Genomic DNA, 18,806 nt, shown 5'->3' with positions numbered 1-18,806 from the left:
AGTAGGCTTATGCTATAGAAATTGTAGCTTTTCCAACCTATATTATTCAGTTTTATGTTGGTTTATTAAATGAGATTCAAAAATCTATTATTTTTATATTTGGAAATACAAATTGGCACAAATGGTATCATCCTTTGGTCACTGAATATTCAGCTTGACTATTATTTTTTAAAGCTTGTTCTTTCATGAGCATCTTCCAAGTATGTGTACATCAATATGAAGTACACACTTCCTACCGTTAATTTTGGAGACTGACAGGTAACTTATTGGAACTCATTTAGAAAATTCTATTTTTACTTTAGAGATGTTGAGGCAGAAATTATAATGCTTCTTCTAGCCTCTAGGAATGCTGTGAATGTCACAAGAAAAATGAGAGGTGCAATGTTTTTTTCCTAAACCTATTGAAGATATGTATAAGAATGTGTAGCTTTGTCAGGTATATTTGGTGAGCCGTGACAATTGGGGTTTCTGTTTTATCAGGTTTTGAGCTCCTCTTGGTGGCTTTTTATGGAACTTCAGTTAATACTACATTTCAAAAGAAAATGCAGAACTATTCCTGCTCCAGGATTCATAGTTTGGAATTTGTTAACTGCAATACAAACTTTGCTGGGAAAGAGAGAATGTCACATGCACATTTTAAGTAAAACAGATTAATATCTAAAATCATAGATGGTCCTCGTATCATTTCTCACCACTGAAGAAAATAAGTAAATCCAATTGATTTTTGTCTTTTTGCCAAACTAACCAGATGGTACTGTTGGTTATTAACATAAGTTTCTTCTCTGGGTTCTTAACTAACTGTCTGCTGATGGCTGAATGTTTTGGCTTTCTGGGAAATTGTTTCCCAGAAAATGTTGTTTTAATTGAACTCTTATTGGGTTGGGACCAGTATTACACATTAATTCTATGCTCTTGAGTAAGAAGGGCCCCTCTCTTACCTTCTTTGACTCTAAACAGTAGAAAAAACAATACTCCCCTCCTACTCCCATCCCTAATCTGTTCTTCCCTCCTGCACTGTGGCAGAATTCAAGCCTGTGGTTGGACTCTTTCCAGCCAGGACAATACTTCCCAAAGAAAGCCTTTCTGGCCACCTGCATTACAACCCCCTGGGCCCTTGGTTGAAGAGGGGACCCCTGCCTGCCCTCCCACTGACCCTACTGACTTGAGTCTCTGGGGCTGGCATCTAGAAATCTATCTTCTCATTAACCTTTAAGAATGCTCATCTAAGGAATCGCATTATTTAAAAGGCTACAAGTTCCAGAAGTTTTCTTTAAATCTTCTAGAAAAAAGAAATGTCTTTTGAGCAGACATGCACATTTCAGAGGTTTCAAGGAACGCTGCCAAATCAAATGTTTAAAAATACTTAATTTTTCCTCTCCTTGTTCTTACTTATCACTAAAATTGATTTGGATGATAAGGGAATGGAGCCTGGAAAGGATGGTGAGTGTGTCGAGTAATATAGAGGGTGAAGTTGAGGAGCGTGGATCTAGAGAGCATGGCTGTGGCTCTGGGAATAATGTTTTTAGAGTCTCAAGATTATTGTTTTAATCAATCTGCTAAAATGATCTAAAGAATAAAGGTTTCTTATCTGGTGTTTATCTACCTTTTACCCTTATTAGTATATTTGTCCTAGAGATTCTAAGGTGATTACAACATGCGAAGCCTTTTTTTATTTTTTTAGGTTCATTTCACTTCAAATTAAGTCATTCAGGAATTTTTGACACTGAAGTACCTAAAAATTATTAACTACATTTCAAACCTGATTTTTAATAAAATTTTTAATAAAAATTAGGCACTTGGGAGCTTCAGCACAATAATTGATAGGATTTTAGTATCAGACCACTCTTCTGGGTCTCATTTAAAGAGCAATAGAATATTGGAGACAGAAAAGAAATGATCAATGAATGACACAGCCATCATTTACAATATGTGAAATCTTCAAACTAAAAGCTTTTTCTCCTACTTCTGTGAAATCATGCAAGTAAGTCAGTATGGCACTTCTGCAGCTGAAACCTCAGAGGAAATGGTTGTCAGACTGTGGTTGTAAATGTTGATGTGAATATATCTGTTTCTGTGCTGGTGTTCTGTGTTAATGAACCTTGTGTCTTATTTCAGAGAGATTCCCCCTCCACTTCCAGACAGTCCCCAGCTAATGGTCATAGCAGCACTAACAATTCTGTTTCGGTAAGAACTCTAGCTCCACACATCAAAGTGTGACAATTTTGTTGGTGCCACCTGCCATGAGTGTTCCAGTTACATGTGTTCAGTGGAAATAATTGTCTTCTGCCGATACACAAGGCTACTACAGCTACAATGCAGTTTACTCCTGGAAAATCTTTTTCAACATTTTCTTTCCATTACAAATCCCTTCATCAGTTAAATTTGAAGAAATGTTCAAAACTGCTTTGGTTATTCTCAAAATATTAACGTGTCACCCCACTAGTATTTATGACTTTGCTCAAACTTATGCAAAGGATGTAAATGGAAATTTGTTGAAATTTCTAAATATTTTTTTAATTTGAGAAAGATAAAGAAATGGAAGGATTTTGCAGAGTAGGCATGTTGGGTGTTTCTCGGGCTTTGTAGTTGTCTATTCTGAGTGATATCAGCAACGTTTTAGTTTCCGCTATCTAAGTTTACGAATTGGTGTGCCCTCTGTTATTGTGGTATGTGCAATATTTTTGTGAATTATAAGCCTTGCCTGGATATGAAAAGCAAAAGGAACTGGCTTCAAACTGCACTTAAGCCACGCTGTTATCACATCTTTAACACAAAGTACTTTATATTTTGACTTGAACATGGAATTTTACATTTTTTTCCAGAATTATCTATTTTGGAATATGAAGTATTGTTCTTAATTTAAACAAATGGAAGCACAGGTGCAAGTGTGCAATATTTTTGGGTAACAGAGTTTTCTCTAAGTTGCTGATATTGCTGTTAAAATTATTAAGAGTTCTAATAATGCAGCAGTATCACCTTTTTCCAGACTATTAATTTGCCCTTTAAAAGTGTATCAGCTTTCTATCAGGTAAAATTTAGAGATTATCTCAAATGGAATGATATCAGTAAGAGAAATTTATGGAAGAATATTTCCTGTGACTTTATTTTCAACTTCAAATTAGGCGACCAAAGGAATTCATTTATAACAGTTAATATTTAATACTTTTAAGATGGTGAAAATCCGTATAGACATTGAATTTTTCAAAATCGAAATGGTTGCAGTAACTAAGAAAAGGGCAACAACTCTTTTTTAGTTTGGGTTTTTTTTAAATAGGCTATTTCATTTGCAGTGGCTTTTGTGTTGAAGATGCTGAGTTGTTTCTTAAGAACACATTTTCTCTCTGCTTAAACTTACCTGCTTTCTTCAGCTTGCTGCTAAATGGCCTGGGTTTTATTTTATTTATATATATATATATATATATATATATATATATTTTGGTAACTCAACATTTCTGAGAAATGGAATAATGTATATTATCGCTTTACAACTTAAATCTAGCTCATTTTTTTAACCATATTGTAACAGAACACACAAATTACCTTGTACTCTTGAAAAGTAAATGAAAATTTTTCTCCTGGGTTGGCTTTATTCTACAGGACTTGCCATCAACTACCCAACCAAAAGGACGACAGGTGAATAGATATCCTCTATAGAAACTTCTCTAAACTGAGCTGCTAATAGCCAATCCTTTATTAACCCTTCCATCCCATAATGTCTGCATTTTGGACCATAACATTTGAGCATTGAGAGCTTGTACCATCTCATTTTAACACACTACACATGACTAATTCTCTATACAGACTTTTTCCTCACATCTTTGTAGCTGTGATGGTTATTGTAATTTCAACCTGATAATTCTGTGTGGATGGCTAAGAATTCAGCCTTTGGGGGCCTTATGGGCCTGCCTGTGAGGCAGAAAAAAATGTTCAAGGTTACAAAATTCTTAGAATTCTAAGAATAACTAAAACCTACATGCTGATGAACATTTTCAAGCAGTAATTTTCAGAAATATGAAGGCTTTTTCTTAACTTGTATTTGCATATACATTCCTAAAAGCCATTTACAATGAAAAATAAGAACATAAATATCCTGGCTTTACATCCGAATATGCCTCTGTTAGTCCAAACATGAGAAGTGCTGCCTACCACTAGTAACTTTCAGTTTGCCAGCACTTTAAAAGTATGGATTTTAGGTGCAAATGCAGACTTGCTAATTTTAGGAAAGAAACTTAAACAGAATATCACACAATAGTTCCAAAGCCTTCAGGTTGGTTTTACAGTGACTTAAACATTAATATTCAAATTTAATTTCAAGAGATAGAATTCTTATGGGAGTTTTCTTAAAATGTATTAAAAAATAATCAGATTTGGGGTTAAGATTTGCATAAATTAACACCTTACTGAATTTCACCCACAGTTTAGTCTTAAGACTGCATAACTGATGCAACATCAGATATCCAGCACCTTATTTTTAAAGCATTTAAAAATCCAGTAATTCATAAAATGCTGCCATATGATAACTTGTATGTAAATCTGCTTTATAACATTTACCAATTATATTTGCCAATCATAAAACTCAGAGCCTTGAACTATGCATGTCTTGAAGCTCTGTGCTAATTTCAGGTGTTACATTGGCAAAACTAGGATTCAGGTTCACTTTTATTCTCTAAGATGAGTAAAACACAAATATAAAGCCTAAATCCTTTTTAAAAAATAAAAATTGTTTTTAAAAAAATGCTTTAAAAACTGTTTGAATTACATTTATGTGTATCAGCAGTGTATAGCCACACTGCCAGTTGTCATGCAGGCATTTTACAGCAAGATACCAACACGGAGTTCTTGCTCATTTTGTATCATGTGCTGCTTTAGGGTTAAAACCTACCCTGAATGCTTGTGTGTATGGCTTAAAGGCTACCACATGATCGTGACAACTTATCCATAACATCAACTAAATATATGCCGATTTTAAAATGGTCAGCATACTTCTCTATAATTGTAGGCCTATTCTTTGATAGTAAAAGCAGAAACTACGTCTTTATTTTTATTAGACAAGTATCTAAAGTGTTCCCTCCAAAGATTTGAACCCGTGCACTGTCAAAGGTTGTACGGTGTTTCTAGTGGTAGCAGTTTTGTGTGTCGTATTTTCACGCATCATTTTTGCTTTCACCATCTAACGTCCTGTCTGTACTGTCAGTGTTGGTGTGTGGTTATTAGGTTAGAGTAAACTGTTTTTTTTTTCACATCACCGTGGCATCCTCTCTTACATACTCCTGTTTTATAGATCTATGTAAGAGCACAATTTGAATATGATCCTGCCAAGGATGATCTCATCCCCTGCAAAGAAGCTGGCATTCGATTCAGAGTTGGTGACATTATCCAGATTATTAGTAAGGATGATCACAATTGGTGGCAGGGTAAACTGGAAAACTCCAAAAATGGTACCGCAGGTCTCATTCCTTCCCCTGAACTTCAGGAATGGTATGTTTTTGTTGTCTTGTTTGTTTTATAATAAAAACGAAGCCCTACTCATCCATTTTTTCAGCTTTATCTTGTTTTATCGTGTAAAACCTATTTGATATGTCCTTCGCTTTACTAGCCAAACAAAATTCATATTAATCATCCAAGAATTCTAAATCCTCAGCATCTAGTGAGCTCGTACTTACAGAGTCAGGTCTTCATTTTACTTCTAAGTGAGACAGGTCTAGAGAGAGGTTGAGCGACTAGTAGTCTCCAGTCACAGCCCCATCATGGTCTCTTAACAGAGCCTTCCACTCCTATATGCTGTTTCAATCCTTTTAGAATTGCACTTTTTAAATGGCCCTCCTCCTGGTCCCTCTGCATGCTCTCACCATCCCCATTCCACGACACCACCACCAAAAAACACATATGCCACGATTCAGCGTCACTCAGGGTATTTGAAGTTAAAATGTACTTCGCTGTTAGGAGGAAAAGGTAGTCAGAAACTTCATTCTTTATGTTGCCAGGTCTTTAAAAATGCATTTTCTGTTATACAGCTTAAGCTGTGAGAGCAGGTTAAAGTCAGACGGTTTTCAGACACCATTTTTAACTGAGAGAAAACAGGGATTTCTGTTTATTTTGGTAAAATCTAGTTCTGCTATTATTATTACAATTTGCTTATTTAACTATATTTTGAAAAACGTTGGTGTGTCAGCACTTTGGCAATATATCAGAAATACAGTGCAGAAGAGATAACTTTTTGCCTGAGTTTTGTTTTATATGACAGAAAATAACCATTAGGCATTGTCAGGTCTTCCCAAAATACTTGAAACCATAGCAAAAAAAGACCTACAGCATTGAGACCACAGACATTTATAACTGTTTCTTGACCCATTCTTCTCACTAATGAGAGGGATTTCTCAGTTTCTTTTGCTCCATCACCTTTCCGCTGTCCCATGTCCCCCAAAAATATTCTTACACTTAGACTGTTGGAGCTGATAGAACTTCCTCTGACATCATTTCCACAAAGAGTCACAGGCCCCCACAGGCCCAGATACAGCCTTCCATCTGCTATTGTCTTTCAGTCTGACCTTCAAGAAATAGTTTAAGCATTAGCAGGAGGCAAGTGATTTCTAAGTCATTTCAATGATGATGTTGTTAAGTTACAACTGATATTTAGGCTTTACAAAGTGTGTTTGTAATTGTTGCCATATATTATGAGTATTTATTGAAAATAATTATGTAGATCCCAGACCTCTTCTCCCTAGTCTGGTCATCTGCATAAATCATGCTTCAGTGATACCTGGAACTCTGAGTCCTCTGGAGATAATCCCGAGAAATGGCAGTGGAAAAAGCATGTTTACTTCCTGTTTCCTGTAATGGTGGGCTAAGTTATTTGAATCAATCTTCTTGCTGAAAAAAGAAAAGAAAGAAAAGTGCTGCAGAAAATGTGTTTTTGAAAATTACCTTAAAAGCATGAAGTGGCTGAAAGGTTTTGGGGACCTTGGTGACCAATTTTTATATGAAAGCCATTAATCAGAGCAAGAAAAATTAAGAGTACCAAATAGGCCCATTTTGCCAGGAGGGCACTTCTATTACTGAAAACGTCTCTGCCAGAGAACCATGGTTAAGACCTAAAGTCCGTACAAGTAGTGGAATCTCTTGGAGGACCCATCCCACATTGTTTGGACTGCAGCAGGCTGTACCCCCAGGTTAAAAGCAAACAGATAAGCATGCCCTTCAACACCAAGGGACTATAGAGAAGATTGCCTTGACACTGATGAGAGTAAAAGGAGAACAGATTCCCCTGTACAAATCATGGCCACAGGTCCACCTTTAATGAATTTGTACCCAGTGACAGACACATAGTCCTGGACAGCCAGGGAAACTCCAGCCTTGTGCTTGATTTGAGGTTTCTCCTTTACTGTTAGTTCTAAATATCTCTTCTAAACAAAAAGTCTCTGAAGGGGAACACTGTTATCCTCATCCTTAGAGCCCCTCCCTAATCCCCACTCAAACTTTCTCAAGGGCAGTGACCAGTGAGTCAGAATAACCAGGTACCCAAGGAAACATGTGAAATCTGACAGGCAGACAGCCCCACTTCATATACTGAAATTAAGAGACAAAAATTTTTAAACAACTGTCCTTATTAGCAGGTTTTTTTAAAATAGATAATGAGCTTGAAATAGATCATCAGAGAAGGAAGATGTTTGAATGGCCTAGCTGATTTTGAAAAAGAACCAAAAGGGACTTCCAAGACGAGAAGCTGCAGGAACAAAGCCTCAGTGGCCACACACCTGTTAGGAGGGCTAAGATTTGTTTTATGTTTTCATCAGTAGATAAATGGTTAAACAAATGAGGGCCTGTCCATACTATGGGATGCTGTTAAGCAATAAAAAGGAATGAATTAGTGATACAATATGGATGAAACTCAAAATCATTATGCTGAGTTTTCAGGTAAAAAAGAAAACATACTGTATGATTCCACTTATATAAAATTCCAGAAAATACAAAGCTAATCTATAGTGGCAGTAGTTGCCTGAGACACTACTGGAGAGTAGTCTGGACAGAGCAGTTGTCTGAAAGAGTAGTCCAGGCAGTAGTTGCCTGGGAGAGATTACAGAGGGGCATAAGGAAATCCTGGGGTGTTGAAAATGTTTGTTATCTTGATTGTAGCGATGGTTTCATGGAATCTGTACATATGTCAAAACTGATAAAATTGTACACTTTAAATATGATCCGTTTATTGCAAAAAAAAAACTGAACTCAGTAAATTTGCAAAAACCATAGAGGGAGAAAGGGATTCTAACTAGGATGAAAGGAAGAAGCCCAGTGGACAGTATGTACCTTGAGCCCTGAGTAGGGCTTTGTGGGTACAGGAAGGTATTCCTGCCTAGAGGGAAAGAGCAGGGTCCCTTGTTGGAAAACTGAATTGGCCTCTAGAATTGTCAGAGGGCATGGAATATTAGGGAGAAAGATTTGAAGCAATACTGTCAGTGAGACCCAGAAGCTTTATTCAAATGTGTTGCTACCAAGTCATGTTTTTCACATCCTGTAGGAGAGAAATCAGTTTTTTTGGACCCAAATGCCTTACTTTATTTATCCTTGTTAAATGTCATCTTGCTTGACAAGGCACATCAGTCTAGTCCTTTGATATGTTTCAAGTCCCTGAATCTGTCATCCCTTCCCTTGCCTTCTAGATCCTCATCCAAGTCAGCAATAAAGTGTTACACATATATTTGAAATTTTCCTCCAGGTTGACCTAAATCCTAAAACAGTTCTCCTGTACTTACTGAGCTAAAAGAAAAAAAAATAACATTCATTTCCTGACTGGCTGGTAAAAATCAGATTCCTTCCTCTATCATTATATCACATACGGCCACACCACAAATCTTTACTGGGAACTTTTTATTTTTCTTTTTTCAGCTTAAAAAAATTTGTTGTAAGAGACTCTGCATGCTGTATAATATAAGCTTCCCAAGGTCATGATTTTGTCTCTTTCAACCTGTCAAAAATTCCTCAGTTTTGTTTATGTTCCAAAGATCCTATGCCTCACAGAACCTGTCATTATGAACAGCACACTGGCTTGTACTGGAAGAATCCCCAAAGCAAAGGCTTCATCAGCCATCTCTGTATGCAACTTAGGTAATATGTGGAGATGGACTTTGGTGCTCTTGCTGAGAGTTTACAGTATTTCCCAGTGAGTATCTTTCTCCTAACCAAAAATAAGCAAAGAAATAAAAATAAAACCCTCACTGAACAAGGGAGAGTGAGAGACATGGAGGACAGTCTCTTTAAGAAAATAGAACACTTCCCAACTCACTGCAGGATGCCATCATTACCCTGATACCAAAATCCAATAAAAGCAATTCAAGAAAAGGAAACCACAGACCAGTATCCCTCATGAACATTGATGTAAAAAGCCTCAGCCAAATATTAGCAAATTGAATCCAGCAATATATATAAAAGATAATACATCTTGACCCAGTGGAGTTTGTACTGAAAATACACAGCTGGTTTGACATTTGAAACCAGCCAAGCCAACCCACCATATTAACAGACTAAAGAAGGAAATACACGTGGTCATATCAATAGATGCAAAAAAAGCACTTCGTAAAATTCAACACCTGCTCGTAATTAACTCTCACAAACTCTAACTCTGAGTTGAAGGGAACTGCCTTAACATGATAAAAGCATCTACAGGAAACCTACACCAAACATTACTGGAAAGGAAAACCACGTTGCAGGTGATAAGATTCTTTATGTAGTGATTCAAAGGAATCTATAGATAAACAATTAGAATTAATATGAGAGTTAAGCAAGATGGCTGATGTATATAAAAACAATATGCAAAGATCAATTGTTTCTATTTGCCAGCAACAAACAAAATAAAAAGTTTTTTAAATACCATATATAACATCATTCTTGCAATAAAATAGAAGTTAAATTTGATCAGGCCTCTAGATCTAATTACCTATTTGCAGGAAATGCAAAAGACAGAAGGATTTACGATAGATACCACATGGTTCAAATCAGAAAAATCCAGACTTCAAAAGTACCAGACAACTAGTTTCTGCAGTAAATAAATTGCCAAAAGAAAAGGGAAAGAGGAAAGGAGAAGGAAACTATAGATTTAAAGAGAATTAAAGAAAATTAAGGAAGAAATAAAACAAACTTGGATTTGTATCCAAGATGCTCTTCTAGAAGAATAAGGAAGAAGTTCTTGTTCTACCTAATACCAAGACTTATTATAAAGCTATCATAAATTAAGATAATAAGGTATGGACTTACAAATTCTCAAACAGACCAATTGAAGAGAACTCCAAACTCCCATACGTAAATAGTCACTAGTGAGGAATGGACAGACTTTTCTATAAGTCATGCTGGGACTATTGGGTATCATTAGGAGAAAAAAGCAAATAAATTGGGCCTCTAACTTCACACCATATATAAAAATTAGTTCCAGTGTATTAAAAACCAAAATGTAAAAGAAAAAATTATAAGCCCTTGAGAAGGTAATATTGGAGAATATCTTCAGGGACAAAGAAGAATTTCTTAAACAAGGTATCACAAATACTTCCCATAAAAGATAAAATTGCTATAGCATAGAGAATATAGTCAATAATACTGTAATATCTTTCTATGTTGGCAGATAGTAACTATACTTATTGGGCACATTTAATAATGTAGATAACTGTTGAATCATTATGTTGTATGCTTGAAACCAATATAATATTGTATATGAACTGTACTTCAATAAATTAATGAATAAATAAAATATTTTTAAAAGATTACTAAATTTGACTAAATTAAAACTGTTATGTTCATCAAAATATGCCATAAAAAGGGTAAAAAAAAAGCCACAAGGTGGAGGAAGATATCTGCAACATGTATAACTAACTGAAGTGTAATATCCAAACCTTATAAAGGATTCATACAAACCAATGAGAAAAAGATAGACAACTGAAAAGAAAAATGGTCAAAAGACTTAACAGGCACTTTACAAAACAGGAAATCCAATAGCCAATAAACATATCCAAAACATATGAAAATGCTCTACCTTATTAATAATCAGTGAAATGCAAACTCAAAACAGTGTCAATCTATTACTTGCCCACCATGGTGGCTAAAAATAAAAATTGTTAATACCAAGTGTTAACAAAGAAGTGAAACAGCAGGAACTCTCATACACTGCAGGTGGGAGTATAAATCAGACAACCTCATTGGAAAATGTCATTTTTAAGAGCATTGTATGGCATTCTGATAGTGATTTTGGATTCTCCTTATATGTGGCTCACTTGAGGACCCCTGGTTGGCCCACAAGCAAAATCATTAAGTAAGCAAAACCTGTGGCAATATCCTGAAAGTCAAGTATTTGCTTAGACTAAGCCTAAGAGAACAACTTTTTAATGGCATTTGTGCTTATGTTCCTGATGCTGAATACTACCAGGTAGAACAGAATTACAATTTTCTAATTGTAATTCTAATCTGTAATTCTAATCATCATGGTTTTTTCTATCTTAGACTAGAATCACCATGTAGTAAAGGACCTTGCCAATGGAAGATGCTGGCTAAGAGCATGGGCTCTGGTGCCCAACTGTCCTCCCTCACTCACTTATTAGCTCTGCAATTGGGGACCAATTACTTAACCTCTCAGTCCTTTGATCCCCTCATTTGTAAAGTGGTGACACAATTTCATGTGTTGTTTGAATGATTTAAAGAGTTAATATATGTAAATGTCCTAGAAAAGCATCTAACACTAAATTGATAAAAGGTATGAATGATCAAGCCAGGATTCGAGCCAGACCTGTCTCGACTCAAAATCCCATGCTTATCCACTGTGTCATAACCATATGTTCAGGCCTCTCATCTGTGTTTTCATTACTGTATGCTCAAGGAATACAGTGTCATTTTATTATAAGCCTGTGTTTTTAAAACATTTCTGGGAAATTGTCATGAAAGCCAAGGTGCAGCCTTTATCTGAATGATTTTAAAAGTTTGTGAGGAGTATGTTCTTGCAAGTTCATGTAAACTCTTCAAATAAATAATTTGTCTCTTTATTAACATAAAACTATACTATTCATTTTCTCTCTCTCTCTCTATTTGTATGCTAGGCGAGTAGCTTGCATCGCCATGGAGAAAACCAAACAGGAGCAGCAGGCCAGCTGTACTTGGTTTGGCAAGAAAAAGAAGCAGTACAAAGATAAATATTTGGCAAAGCACAACGCAGGTAGGGAAAAGTACAGCTGTTACTGAGGCCGGTTAAACATTCCAAAGACCAAGATAGATGTAACGTCTCAACTCAGTCTTAAGAGTTCGCTATCTAAAAATTCCACATGAGATCTTCATCAGCTTGCAGAAACTTTAAGAAACCCTTACCTTCATTTATGTCAGTTATTTGCCAGATGTTTTACAGAGCTATCCTTTTTAGGAAGAAAATGCTATTTGGAAATAATATTATCTGGGACTTAAAGAATCCGGTATATTAAGCCCTCCCCTGAGAAGTGCAAGCTTGGGAGTTTCCTAAGTCACACGGATTCTTTCCTCCTGGCTGAGATTGATCTTGAGCAAATACCTTTGCTCCTGGCTCCTCTCTGGCCCTTGGACATGGCCTGTGGCACATTTCTAAGGGCAAAGGTGCACACTTAACAGAGAGCTATGCTGCAAATGCTTTGCTGATTGGTTTGAAAGAACACAAATGGTATTGGAGTCTAACTTGGGTTGGTCAGTTTCTGTGCCTAGTCTTCTTCCTTCATGATATTTCCTGGATCTTAAAAGACCAAGAGCATTATCTTGGCCTTCCCTTCACAGTATATTTCTCTGTATGGAAGCTTGCATTCAACTTAAGTCAAAGTATTCACTTGTTTGCTAAAAAGGGAAATGAATACAAAAAAAGCATGATCTGTCAATTGCCATAGAATTCCCAGAAGACTCACAGAATGAAACTTAAAGAAAATTCATGATGCTACAGAGAGTGGGATTTACTTATTTTCAATAACTTCTTAATATGACTCCTTTTATAAGGAACTTTTTCTGAGGAATTGCAAGCCCCAACATTGGCCTTAGGTTACTTCCCAAGGTTTCAGAAATAAGCCCAAAAATCAAACATGTGACAAAAAAATCAAGTGAATGCAATCATGCATACCCAATTTGGCAGTATAATGTTTCTGACAAATATGAAATGCATTTCTTTCTCTACAATGTTATAACATATTGTTAGCATTCACTAGGAAAAATTTAGAAACTGAATTGTTTAATTCTTAATCAGAGAGTAAAAGTATGCATTTTGAATACTGTATAATTTAGAATGACTGCAAGGGACCAAATGATTTCATTTTAAATGGTTTGTTTAAGTGAGGAGTCTTTCCCTTCACATTAGCTACATTGTACCACATTTTTATTTCCAATAAAATGTATCATTTCTGATTATGTACCACTACAGAACACTAGTCTGATAATGACTTTTTGTGTTTTATAAAGGGAAGAAATATTTAAAACAGATTAGTTAAACATAATTCAGCCACTGTTAATTATAGATGCTCAAGTAGTACTCTTTGAAGAAATTCGCTGTACTTTTAGCAGAATGTGGTTTAATCCAAAATGTCAGTGATTATTGCCAGGTCTCCATAGTCACCTTTATGCCCATCAGCTTCTCACAGGCTCACAAGACATGTTGACATTTTATGTATATAACCTATATATAAATTTTTACAATAATTTTAAATAATATATAGATGGCATTAAAATTAAACTTAGAAAAGCAAAGAAATGGCCAATTAAGCCTATTGATCCATCATTAGTTTTATACTCCACTGTTAATGGAGAGCATGTACACACAAGTATTCAACGTGCCAACATTCTTTATTTAATTCAGCTCTGAGGAAAAAGAAGCCAATTGGTTGAAAACCTAGAATGTCTACATTCTTACAAAGACTCCATCCACTTAAGAATTCGTCCACTTAAAGAATCTGTTCACTTAAGAATTTTGCCAGAGCATCAGCGTCAAATCTGGCAGTCAGTGTTTCCCACAGTCCAGTTTTTCCGTTCTTGGACGGCCGGAACATCGCTGATGTCGCGATGTTCCTGTTCTCTCTGATTGCTCACAGGCAGGGCTCAGCGGAAGACCTAAAAACGAGGGGACTGGGCTACTCAGTCAAGCATGTCTTCTCTAATTCTAAAATTCAGTGGATCTCACGTTCTTTTGTGCCTGGGCCCAACAAACGGGTGTTTTAATGAAGCCAAGGACTCATTTACTCTCCCTTCTCTCAGGCTTTAGCTGGGGTAAACATTGCCTATCAAATTTGAAGGGTGTCACCCTTGACAGAGAAGGCAAGAGCCTCATAGGGATGGAATAGAATTTTTTTTTCTGTTGGCTTTTGATGTTACACCTCTTACCCAAAACCATGGCCCCAAGTTCTTATAAACTTGGAACTAAAGGGGAGCAGGGGTCCGGGGGGGACCCACCACCACCACTTTTTTGTCACCTTCAGCATCTTCAAAGCAGCGGGGAGCTGCTCCTCAGAGCCTTCCTCATCAGCCTCCGGCTCCTCCTATGCGGCAGTACTAGTTGCATACGAGGCACTCCTTTCCTGCCCTTTGACAGCGTGAGCTAATTCTTAAAAGGTCCTTGCAGGGCCTCACAAGCTTCTTTGTGTAACTTGTGTTGAGGCTTCTTCATGACTGTCTAATCAGAATGTCATTGCTAGAGTTCCCTCCCCAACAAAAGCATCACTCATAGGCTAGCCTATTCTTTCCCCTGATCAGGAGAAGAGGCCCAGCTCTTTTCCTGGACTTGTGGAAGTATGACGCTTGACAAGGCCTTTCTGTAACTCTCTCTTCAGGTTTCTTTCCCTGCACCAACCAGCTCCTCCATTTTGGTCATTATAAAGTCCAGAGGAACCATTTGCTTAGTGATTACAGGAGATAAACTTGTAAGAAAGGGAAGTCAAGTGTTTTTATCCACTGTTCTGCTTTTAGCCGTCATAAAAGTTCATCCTAATACGTGGCATTGCCTATATAAAGAATTACTCTAAAAGAAAAACAATACTGTTGACCTCTGTTGGTAAGGCAGATGCTTTGAGAACTTTGAAATAGCATGTTCTTTAATACCAAGATCTAGCCAAATGGTTTCATGGGCCACAAATCAGACTATATTTCTGAAGGATTTTTCTGGCCTTTTCAGAAGTTAATTGTAAAATATAGTGGGGGATCTTCCCATAGTCCTTAGTAAATTAAAGTAAGGGCCATGTTTTGTTTCCTGCTTTAAGTCTTTGAGAATTCAGCATATATTGATGGCAAGATCCAAACCTTATTATCCAATTCTGAAGTTGTTTGTATATGTAGTAAAAATGAAGGATGGGAATTTTGTCAATCTCTGAAACTGATGGCAACAATAGTACTAGAATTGTTTCCATTTCTGTCACCGGGAAATTCCACGTGTCGCATGTCTAGTTAAGGCAGAATTCTATTCAAACTGTGTTGCCTACATCTCACATTGTAAAGTAGCATTCTATTACCTGAATATGGCCCATAAACAAGTTTTGTTTTCCCTACATACACAATGTTTAAAATAATTTTAATTAGCTATCACATATTTGAAAGTCAGATACTTAACATAAAAATCTGGGTTTCTACCTTCCCTCAAAACATCAGAAGCTGTGGTGACACGAGATCTACTTTATCCCTTAGCAACTCTGGATTGTTGATGTCCCTTTGATGGACTTTTGTTCCCCAGGACCCATCATCCCCAGCACTGCATTCTTGCACCTCGTCCACTTACTCAAACCCCTGAGCTGCCTGGTCACTGCAGGCATTTCAGTGCGCCATCAGCCCAGTGTTGCCAGCATGCAATGTCTTTCCTGATTGAAGGGTTTTACAGTATTTGAAGATACATGTAGCTTTTCAAACTGAGACAAGGAATTAATGTTAAAGGTTTATTTATGGAAAAGATTCAACTGAAAAATAGTTACCTAAATACTTCAAAGTGTTATGAATATTGAGTAGCTTACCAGGAAATCAGGATAGTATCAGTAAACTATGCCATAAAGTATTTCTGAAGCCTTGGGAATAGATTTGATCATGCTATGTGTAGTGTTTACAGCAAATACATTTTTTGCAACATGTAAGCGATTTTTAGCCACACAAATTTGATGCAAAATCGTTGTCATGCTGCTAGAAGAACTATATACTCTTGATGCACTGAGATTCTTCAGCCCTAGGACATCCAGTCAGCTTAAGATCAAGTTACTAATGTAAACTTTAAAAAACAAAGTCCTAACCAATTCATTTTTTTAAATATTAGAGCCCTGAGCAGTGGTATTTAAATATCCTGATGTACCCTATTTACATACATACAAATGAACATAGAGGATTTCTACAATACCGTTCATAGATGTGTTTAAATCATGCTTAATACCACGAATTAGTACTGGTGACTTTAAAAAGCTATTACTTTTTTCCGTTTAATACAGAGAACTCTAAAAACAACAAAAAGTGACCCATGATCTCACTGCCTTGTTGACATTTTTTGAAAAACAATAAAAGTAATAGGTACATGTGAGTAGAAATTACAAAAAGTACAGGAAGGTACAAAATAAAAAGCAAAAGGCTTCCACACCTACACTCCCTGAAAAAGGTTTCTTGTAACTGTTCCCAGATGATATTTCTATGCTAGTATATAAAAACCACTGGCTTTTATATAAGGATATTGTTGAATTTTAATTAAAATGAGTTTGTTTCTTGATGTGATTTATTTGCCTCATGTTTAGATATTGCATGGTAAAGTTTCTTTTGTGCATATTATACTTTTATTTTACTAATATATTAAAAGCCATATTTCAATGACCCCTGTCCATTTTTCATGCTGTCTTACTCCCAATGGCCTCTGTGCATGTAAGTAACCTGTTGAGTGACTATGCCTCTGTTTTTGACGGTTTCCTTCCATTAAGTCTTTTATTTTTAATCAGCAAACAGATTAAAACCTTTGAAAGTTCAGTCTTTAAGTGTTCTCCTTATATTCCTTGTATGTCTTATTTTTTAAAAATCCTTTTTTATTGTTTCTCAATCCTATGATTTCATCTAGACCAGAGTAACCTCTTCATGCTACTCCTTTCTGGTTAAGATATTGATGTATAACATATCTGTTCATTTGTTTTTGTAATGTTGGTTGTTGGTATCTAACTTTGTCTTATGTGTTTAAAATAAATGACAAGTCTTAATTCAGTAGGATTGGAGTTAGGGTTCTGTAGATGGAAAAGGATTTGAATGCCATTCAGGAAGTTTATGTCATTGTCATCTTGCTCTTGTGAGATGCTTGATTATTTTTATATATCAAAATACATCAGCTTGTTGATGCACCTCCTTTATAAGCATACTTTTGCTGGAAAGATCACTCAGAAGGCAATAGGTATACAAATCTTTTATTTTTGCAGCTCTCATCTCTCCATTACCATGGCAGCATGACTAGCTAGCTCACCCATTGCAGAGAACCTCTGTTCATTTTGATTTTGTGGGACTGCCATTCAAACAGAGACCACATTTCTTGGTTCTTAGCTGTTGCTAGAGAATATGCTTTAAAAACTTCTAGTCATCCTTTACAGAATTGAGTTATCAAAAAAGAAAAATGCACAAATACCCATTAACATGCACTAACCCTTATTTTAACACACTGTATTTCTTTTTTTTTTTAATATTTTGGAAATGCTACTTCTGTTTGTTTGTTTGTTTCTGATCTATTGCATTCCAGAGTATCCCATTTTACATTTTAAGGTTCTTTGCTACTGGAAAGATCACAAATGTTAAGGAATGAGCTCATATTCAATAGCATTTGGCCATATTGTTTCAGAGAGTAGAAGCTTCTCTTAATGATTGATTGAAACAGCCCAGATTCCTTTATTACTCCATGGAATCAATTTTATTAATTTATTTCAACCCCCCTAAAATGCAGACCTTATTCCATAATCTTTAAAAAGGAACTTCAGTGTGTGCCTGACCACATGTAGGTATTACTGTGCCAAAAAATAAACACATGATTTTAGCCTTCTTGTGAGAATGCTCAAATGTGCATGAGAATTAGACTACCTTGAACTTCAACAGGAATGGTCATCCTCTTGGGAAAGTGTTTGTAATAGTTTGTTAAGAGGCAAGTGTCCAAAAATATTTTTTTCAGTATCTCTTCTCAGTCTGTAATGATTAGAAAACTCCCCTTTTGCAAAGGTTTCTAAGCTCAGACTCTGATTCACACTTCCTTCACTCTGTCCATCTGGATTTACTGCACACTGGCGGACAAAGTTTGGGGCCCTGGGAAGCATGTTCCCCTACCTACATACGCAAGACTTTCCATGGAATGGATAGCCAGGTTACAATAAAACCTGTCAGGTGCTCATTTCAAAAGTTTGTGAAATGACAGTTAGAGAACTTGACTTTGAAAGAATCTAGCATGTACCTTCAGCAGCTCTGTTGAAAGAACCATGAAGTTAAAGACCAGCTGTCCATGCATCTCTCATCCATCCCTAAAATAATCCAGCTGGCCACTTTCTTGGTTAACTTCGGTTGCATTCATGCTATATTCATGTTGGTCACTGTCTGCAGACTTTGTTTTTTAGTATTGCTGATTTCTTAGAATTGCAAAACTATGAATAGCATGTGGTTTTGAATGAATTCATGTGATTTGCTGGATACTGCATGAAAAGATATGCAGTATCATTGAGAATTGGACTTTTGTGCATGTGCTCAACATATCTTTGGATGCCCCTGGTTCTAAAGTGCATTTTCATGGGATTAAAAATGAAATTTTCTCCTGAAAGGTTGTATGCCTTAAATTACATGTAAGCTATATGTCGTAAATTGGA

General features: G+C 36.2%; 1 protein-coding gene across 16 annotated transcripts in view; it reads left to right on the top strand.

Moving 5' to 3' along the window:
* CASK (calcium/calmodulin dependent serine protein kinase) overlaps positions 1-18,806 on the top strand; it is a 413,691-nt gene that overhangs the window by 379,028 nt on the left and 15,857 nt on the right. For 8 of the 16 annotated variants that reach the window (XM_037001494.2, XM_037001493.2, XM_037001492.2 and 5 more), the window contains 4 exons: positions 2,116-2,184; positions 3,598-3,633; positions 5,282-5,478; positions 12,072-12,187. In XM_037001494.2, coding sequence (XP_036857389.1) covers positions 2,116-2,184; positions 3,598-3,633; positions 5,282-5,478; positions 12,072-12,187 — 418 coding nt within the window. The remainder of the gene's footprint in view (positions 1-2,115; positions 2,185-3,597; positions 3,634-5,281; positions 5,479-12,071; positions 12,188-18,806) is intronic. The other 8 variants (XM_037001501.2, XM_037001500.2, XM_037001496.2 and 5 more) reach the window with 3 other exon arrangements.

The sequence above is a fragment of the Manis javanica genome, chromosome X (assembly GCF_040802235.1).
Source record: "Manis javanica isolate MJ-LG chromosome X, MJ_LKY, whole genome shotgun sequence".
Classification (NCBI taxonomy): Eukaryota; Metazoa; Chordata; class Mammalia; order Pholidota; family Manidae; genus Manis; species Manis javanica.
This window is presented reverse-complemented; position numbering and strand designations above follow the sequence as displayed.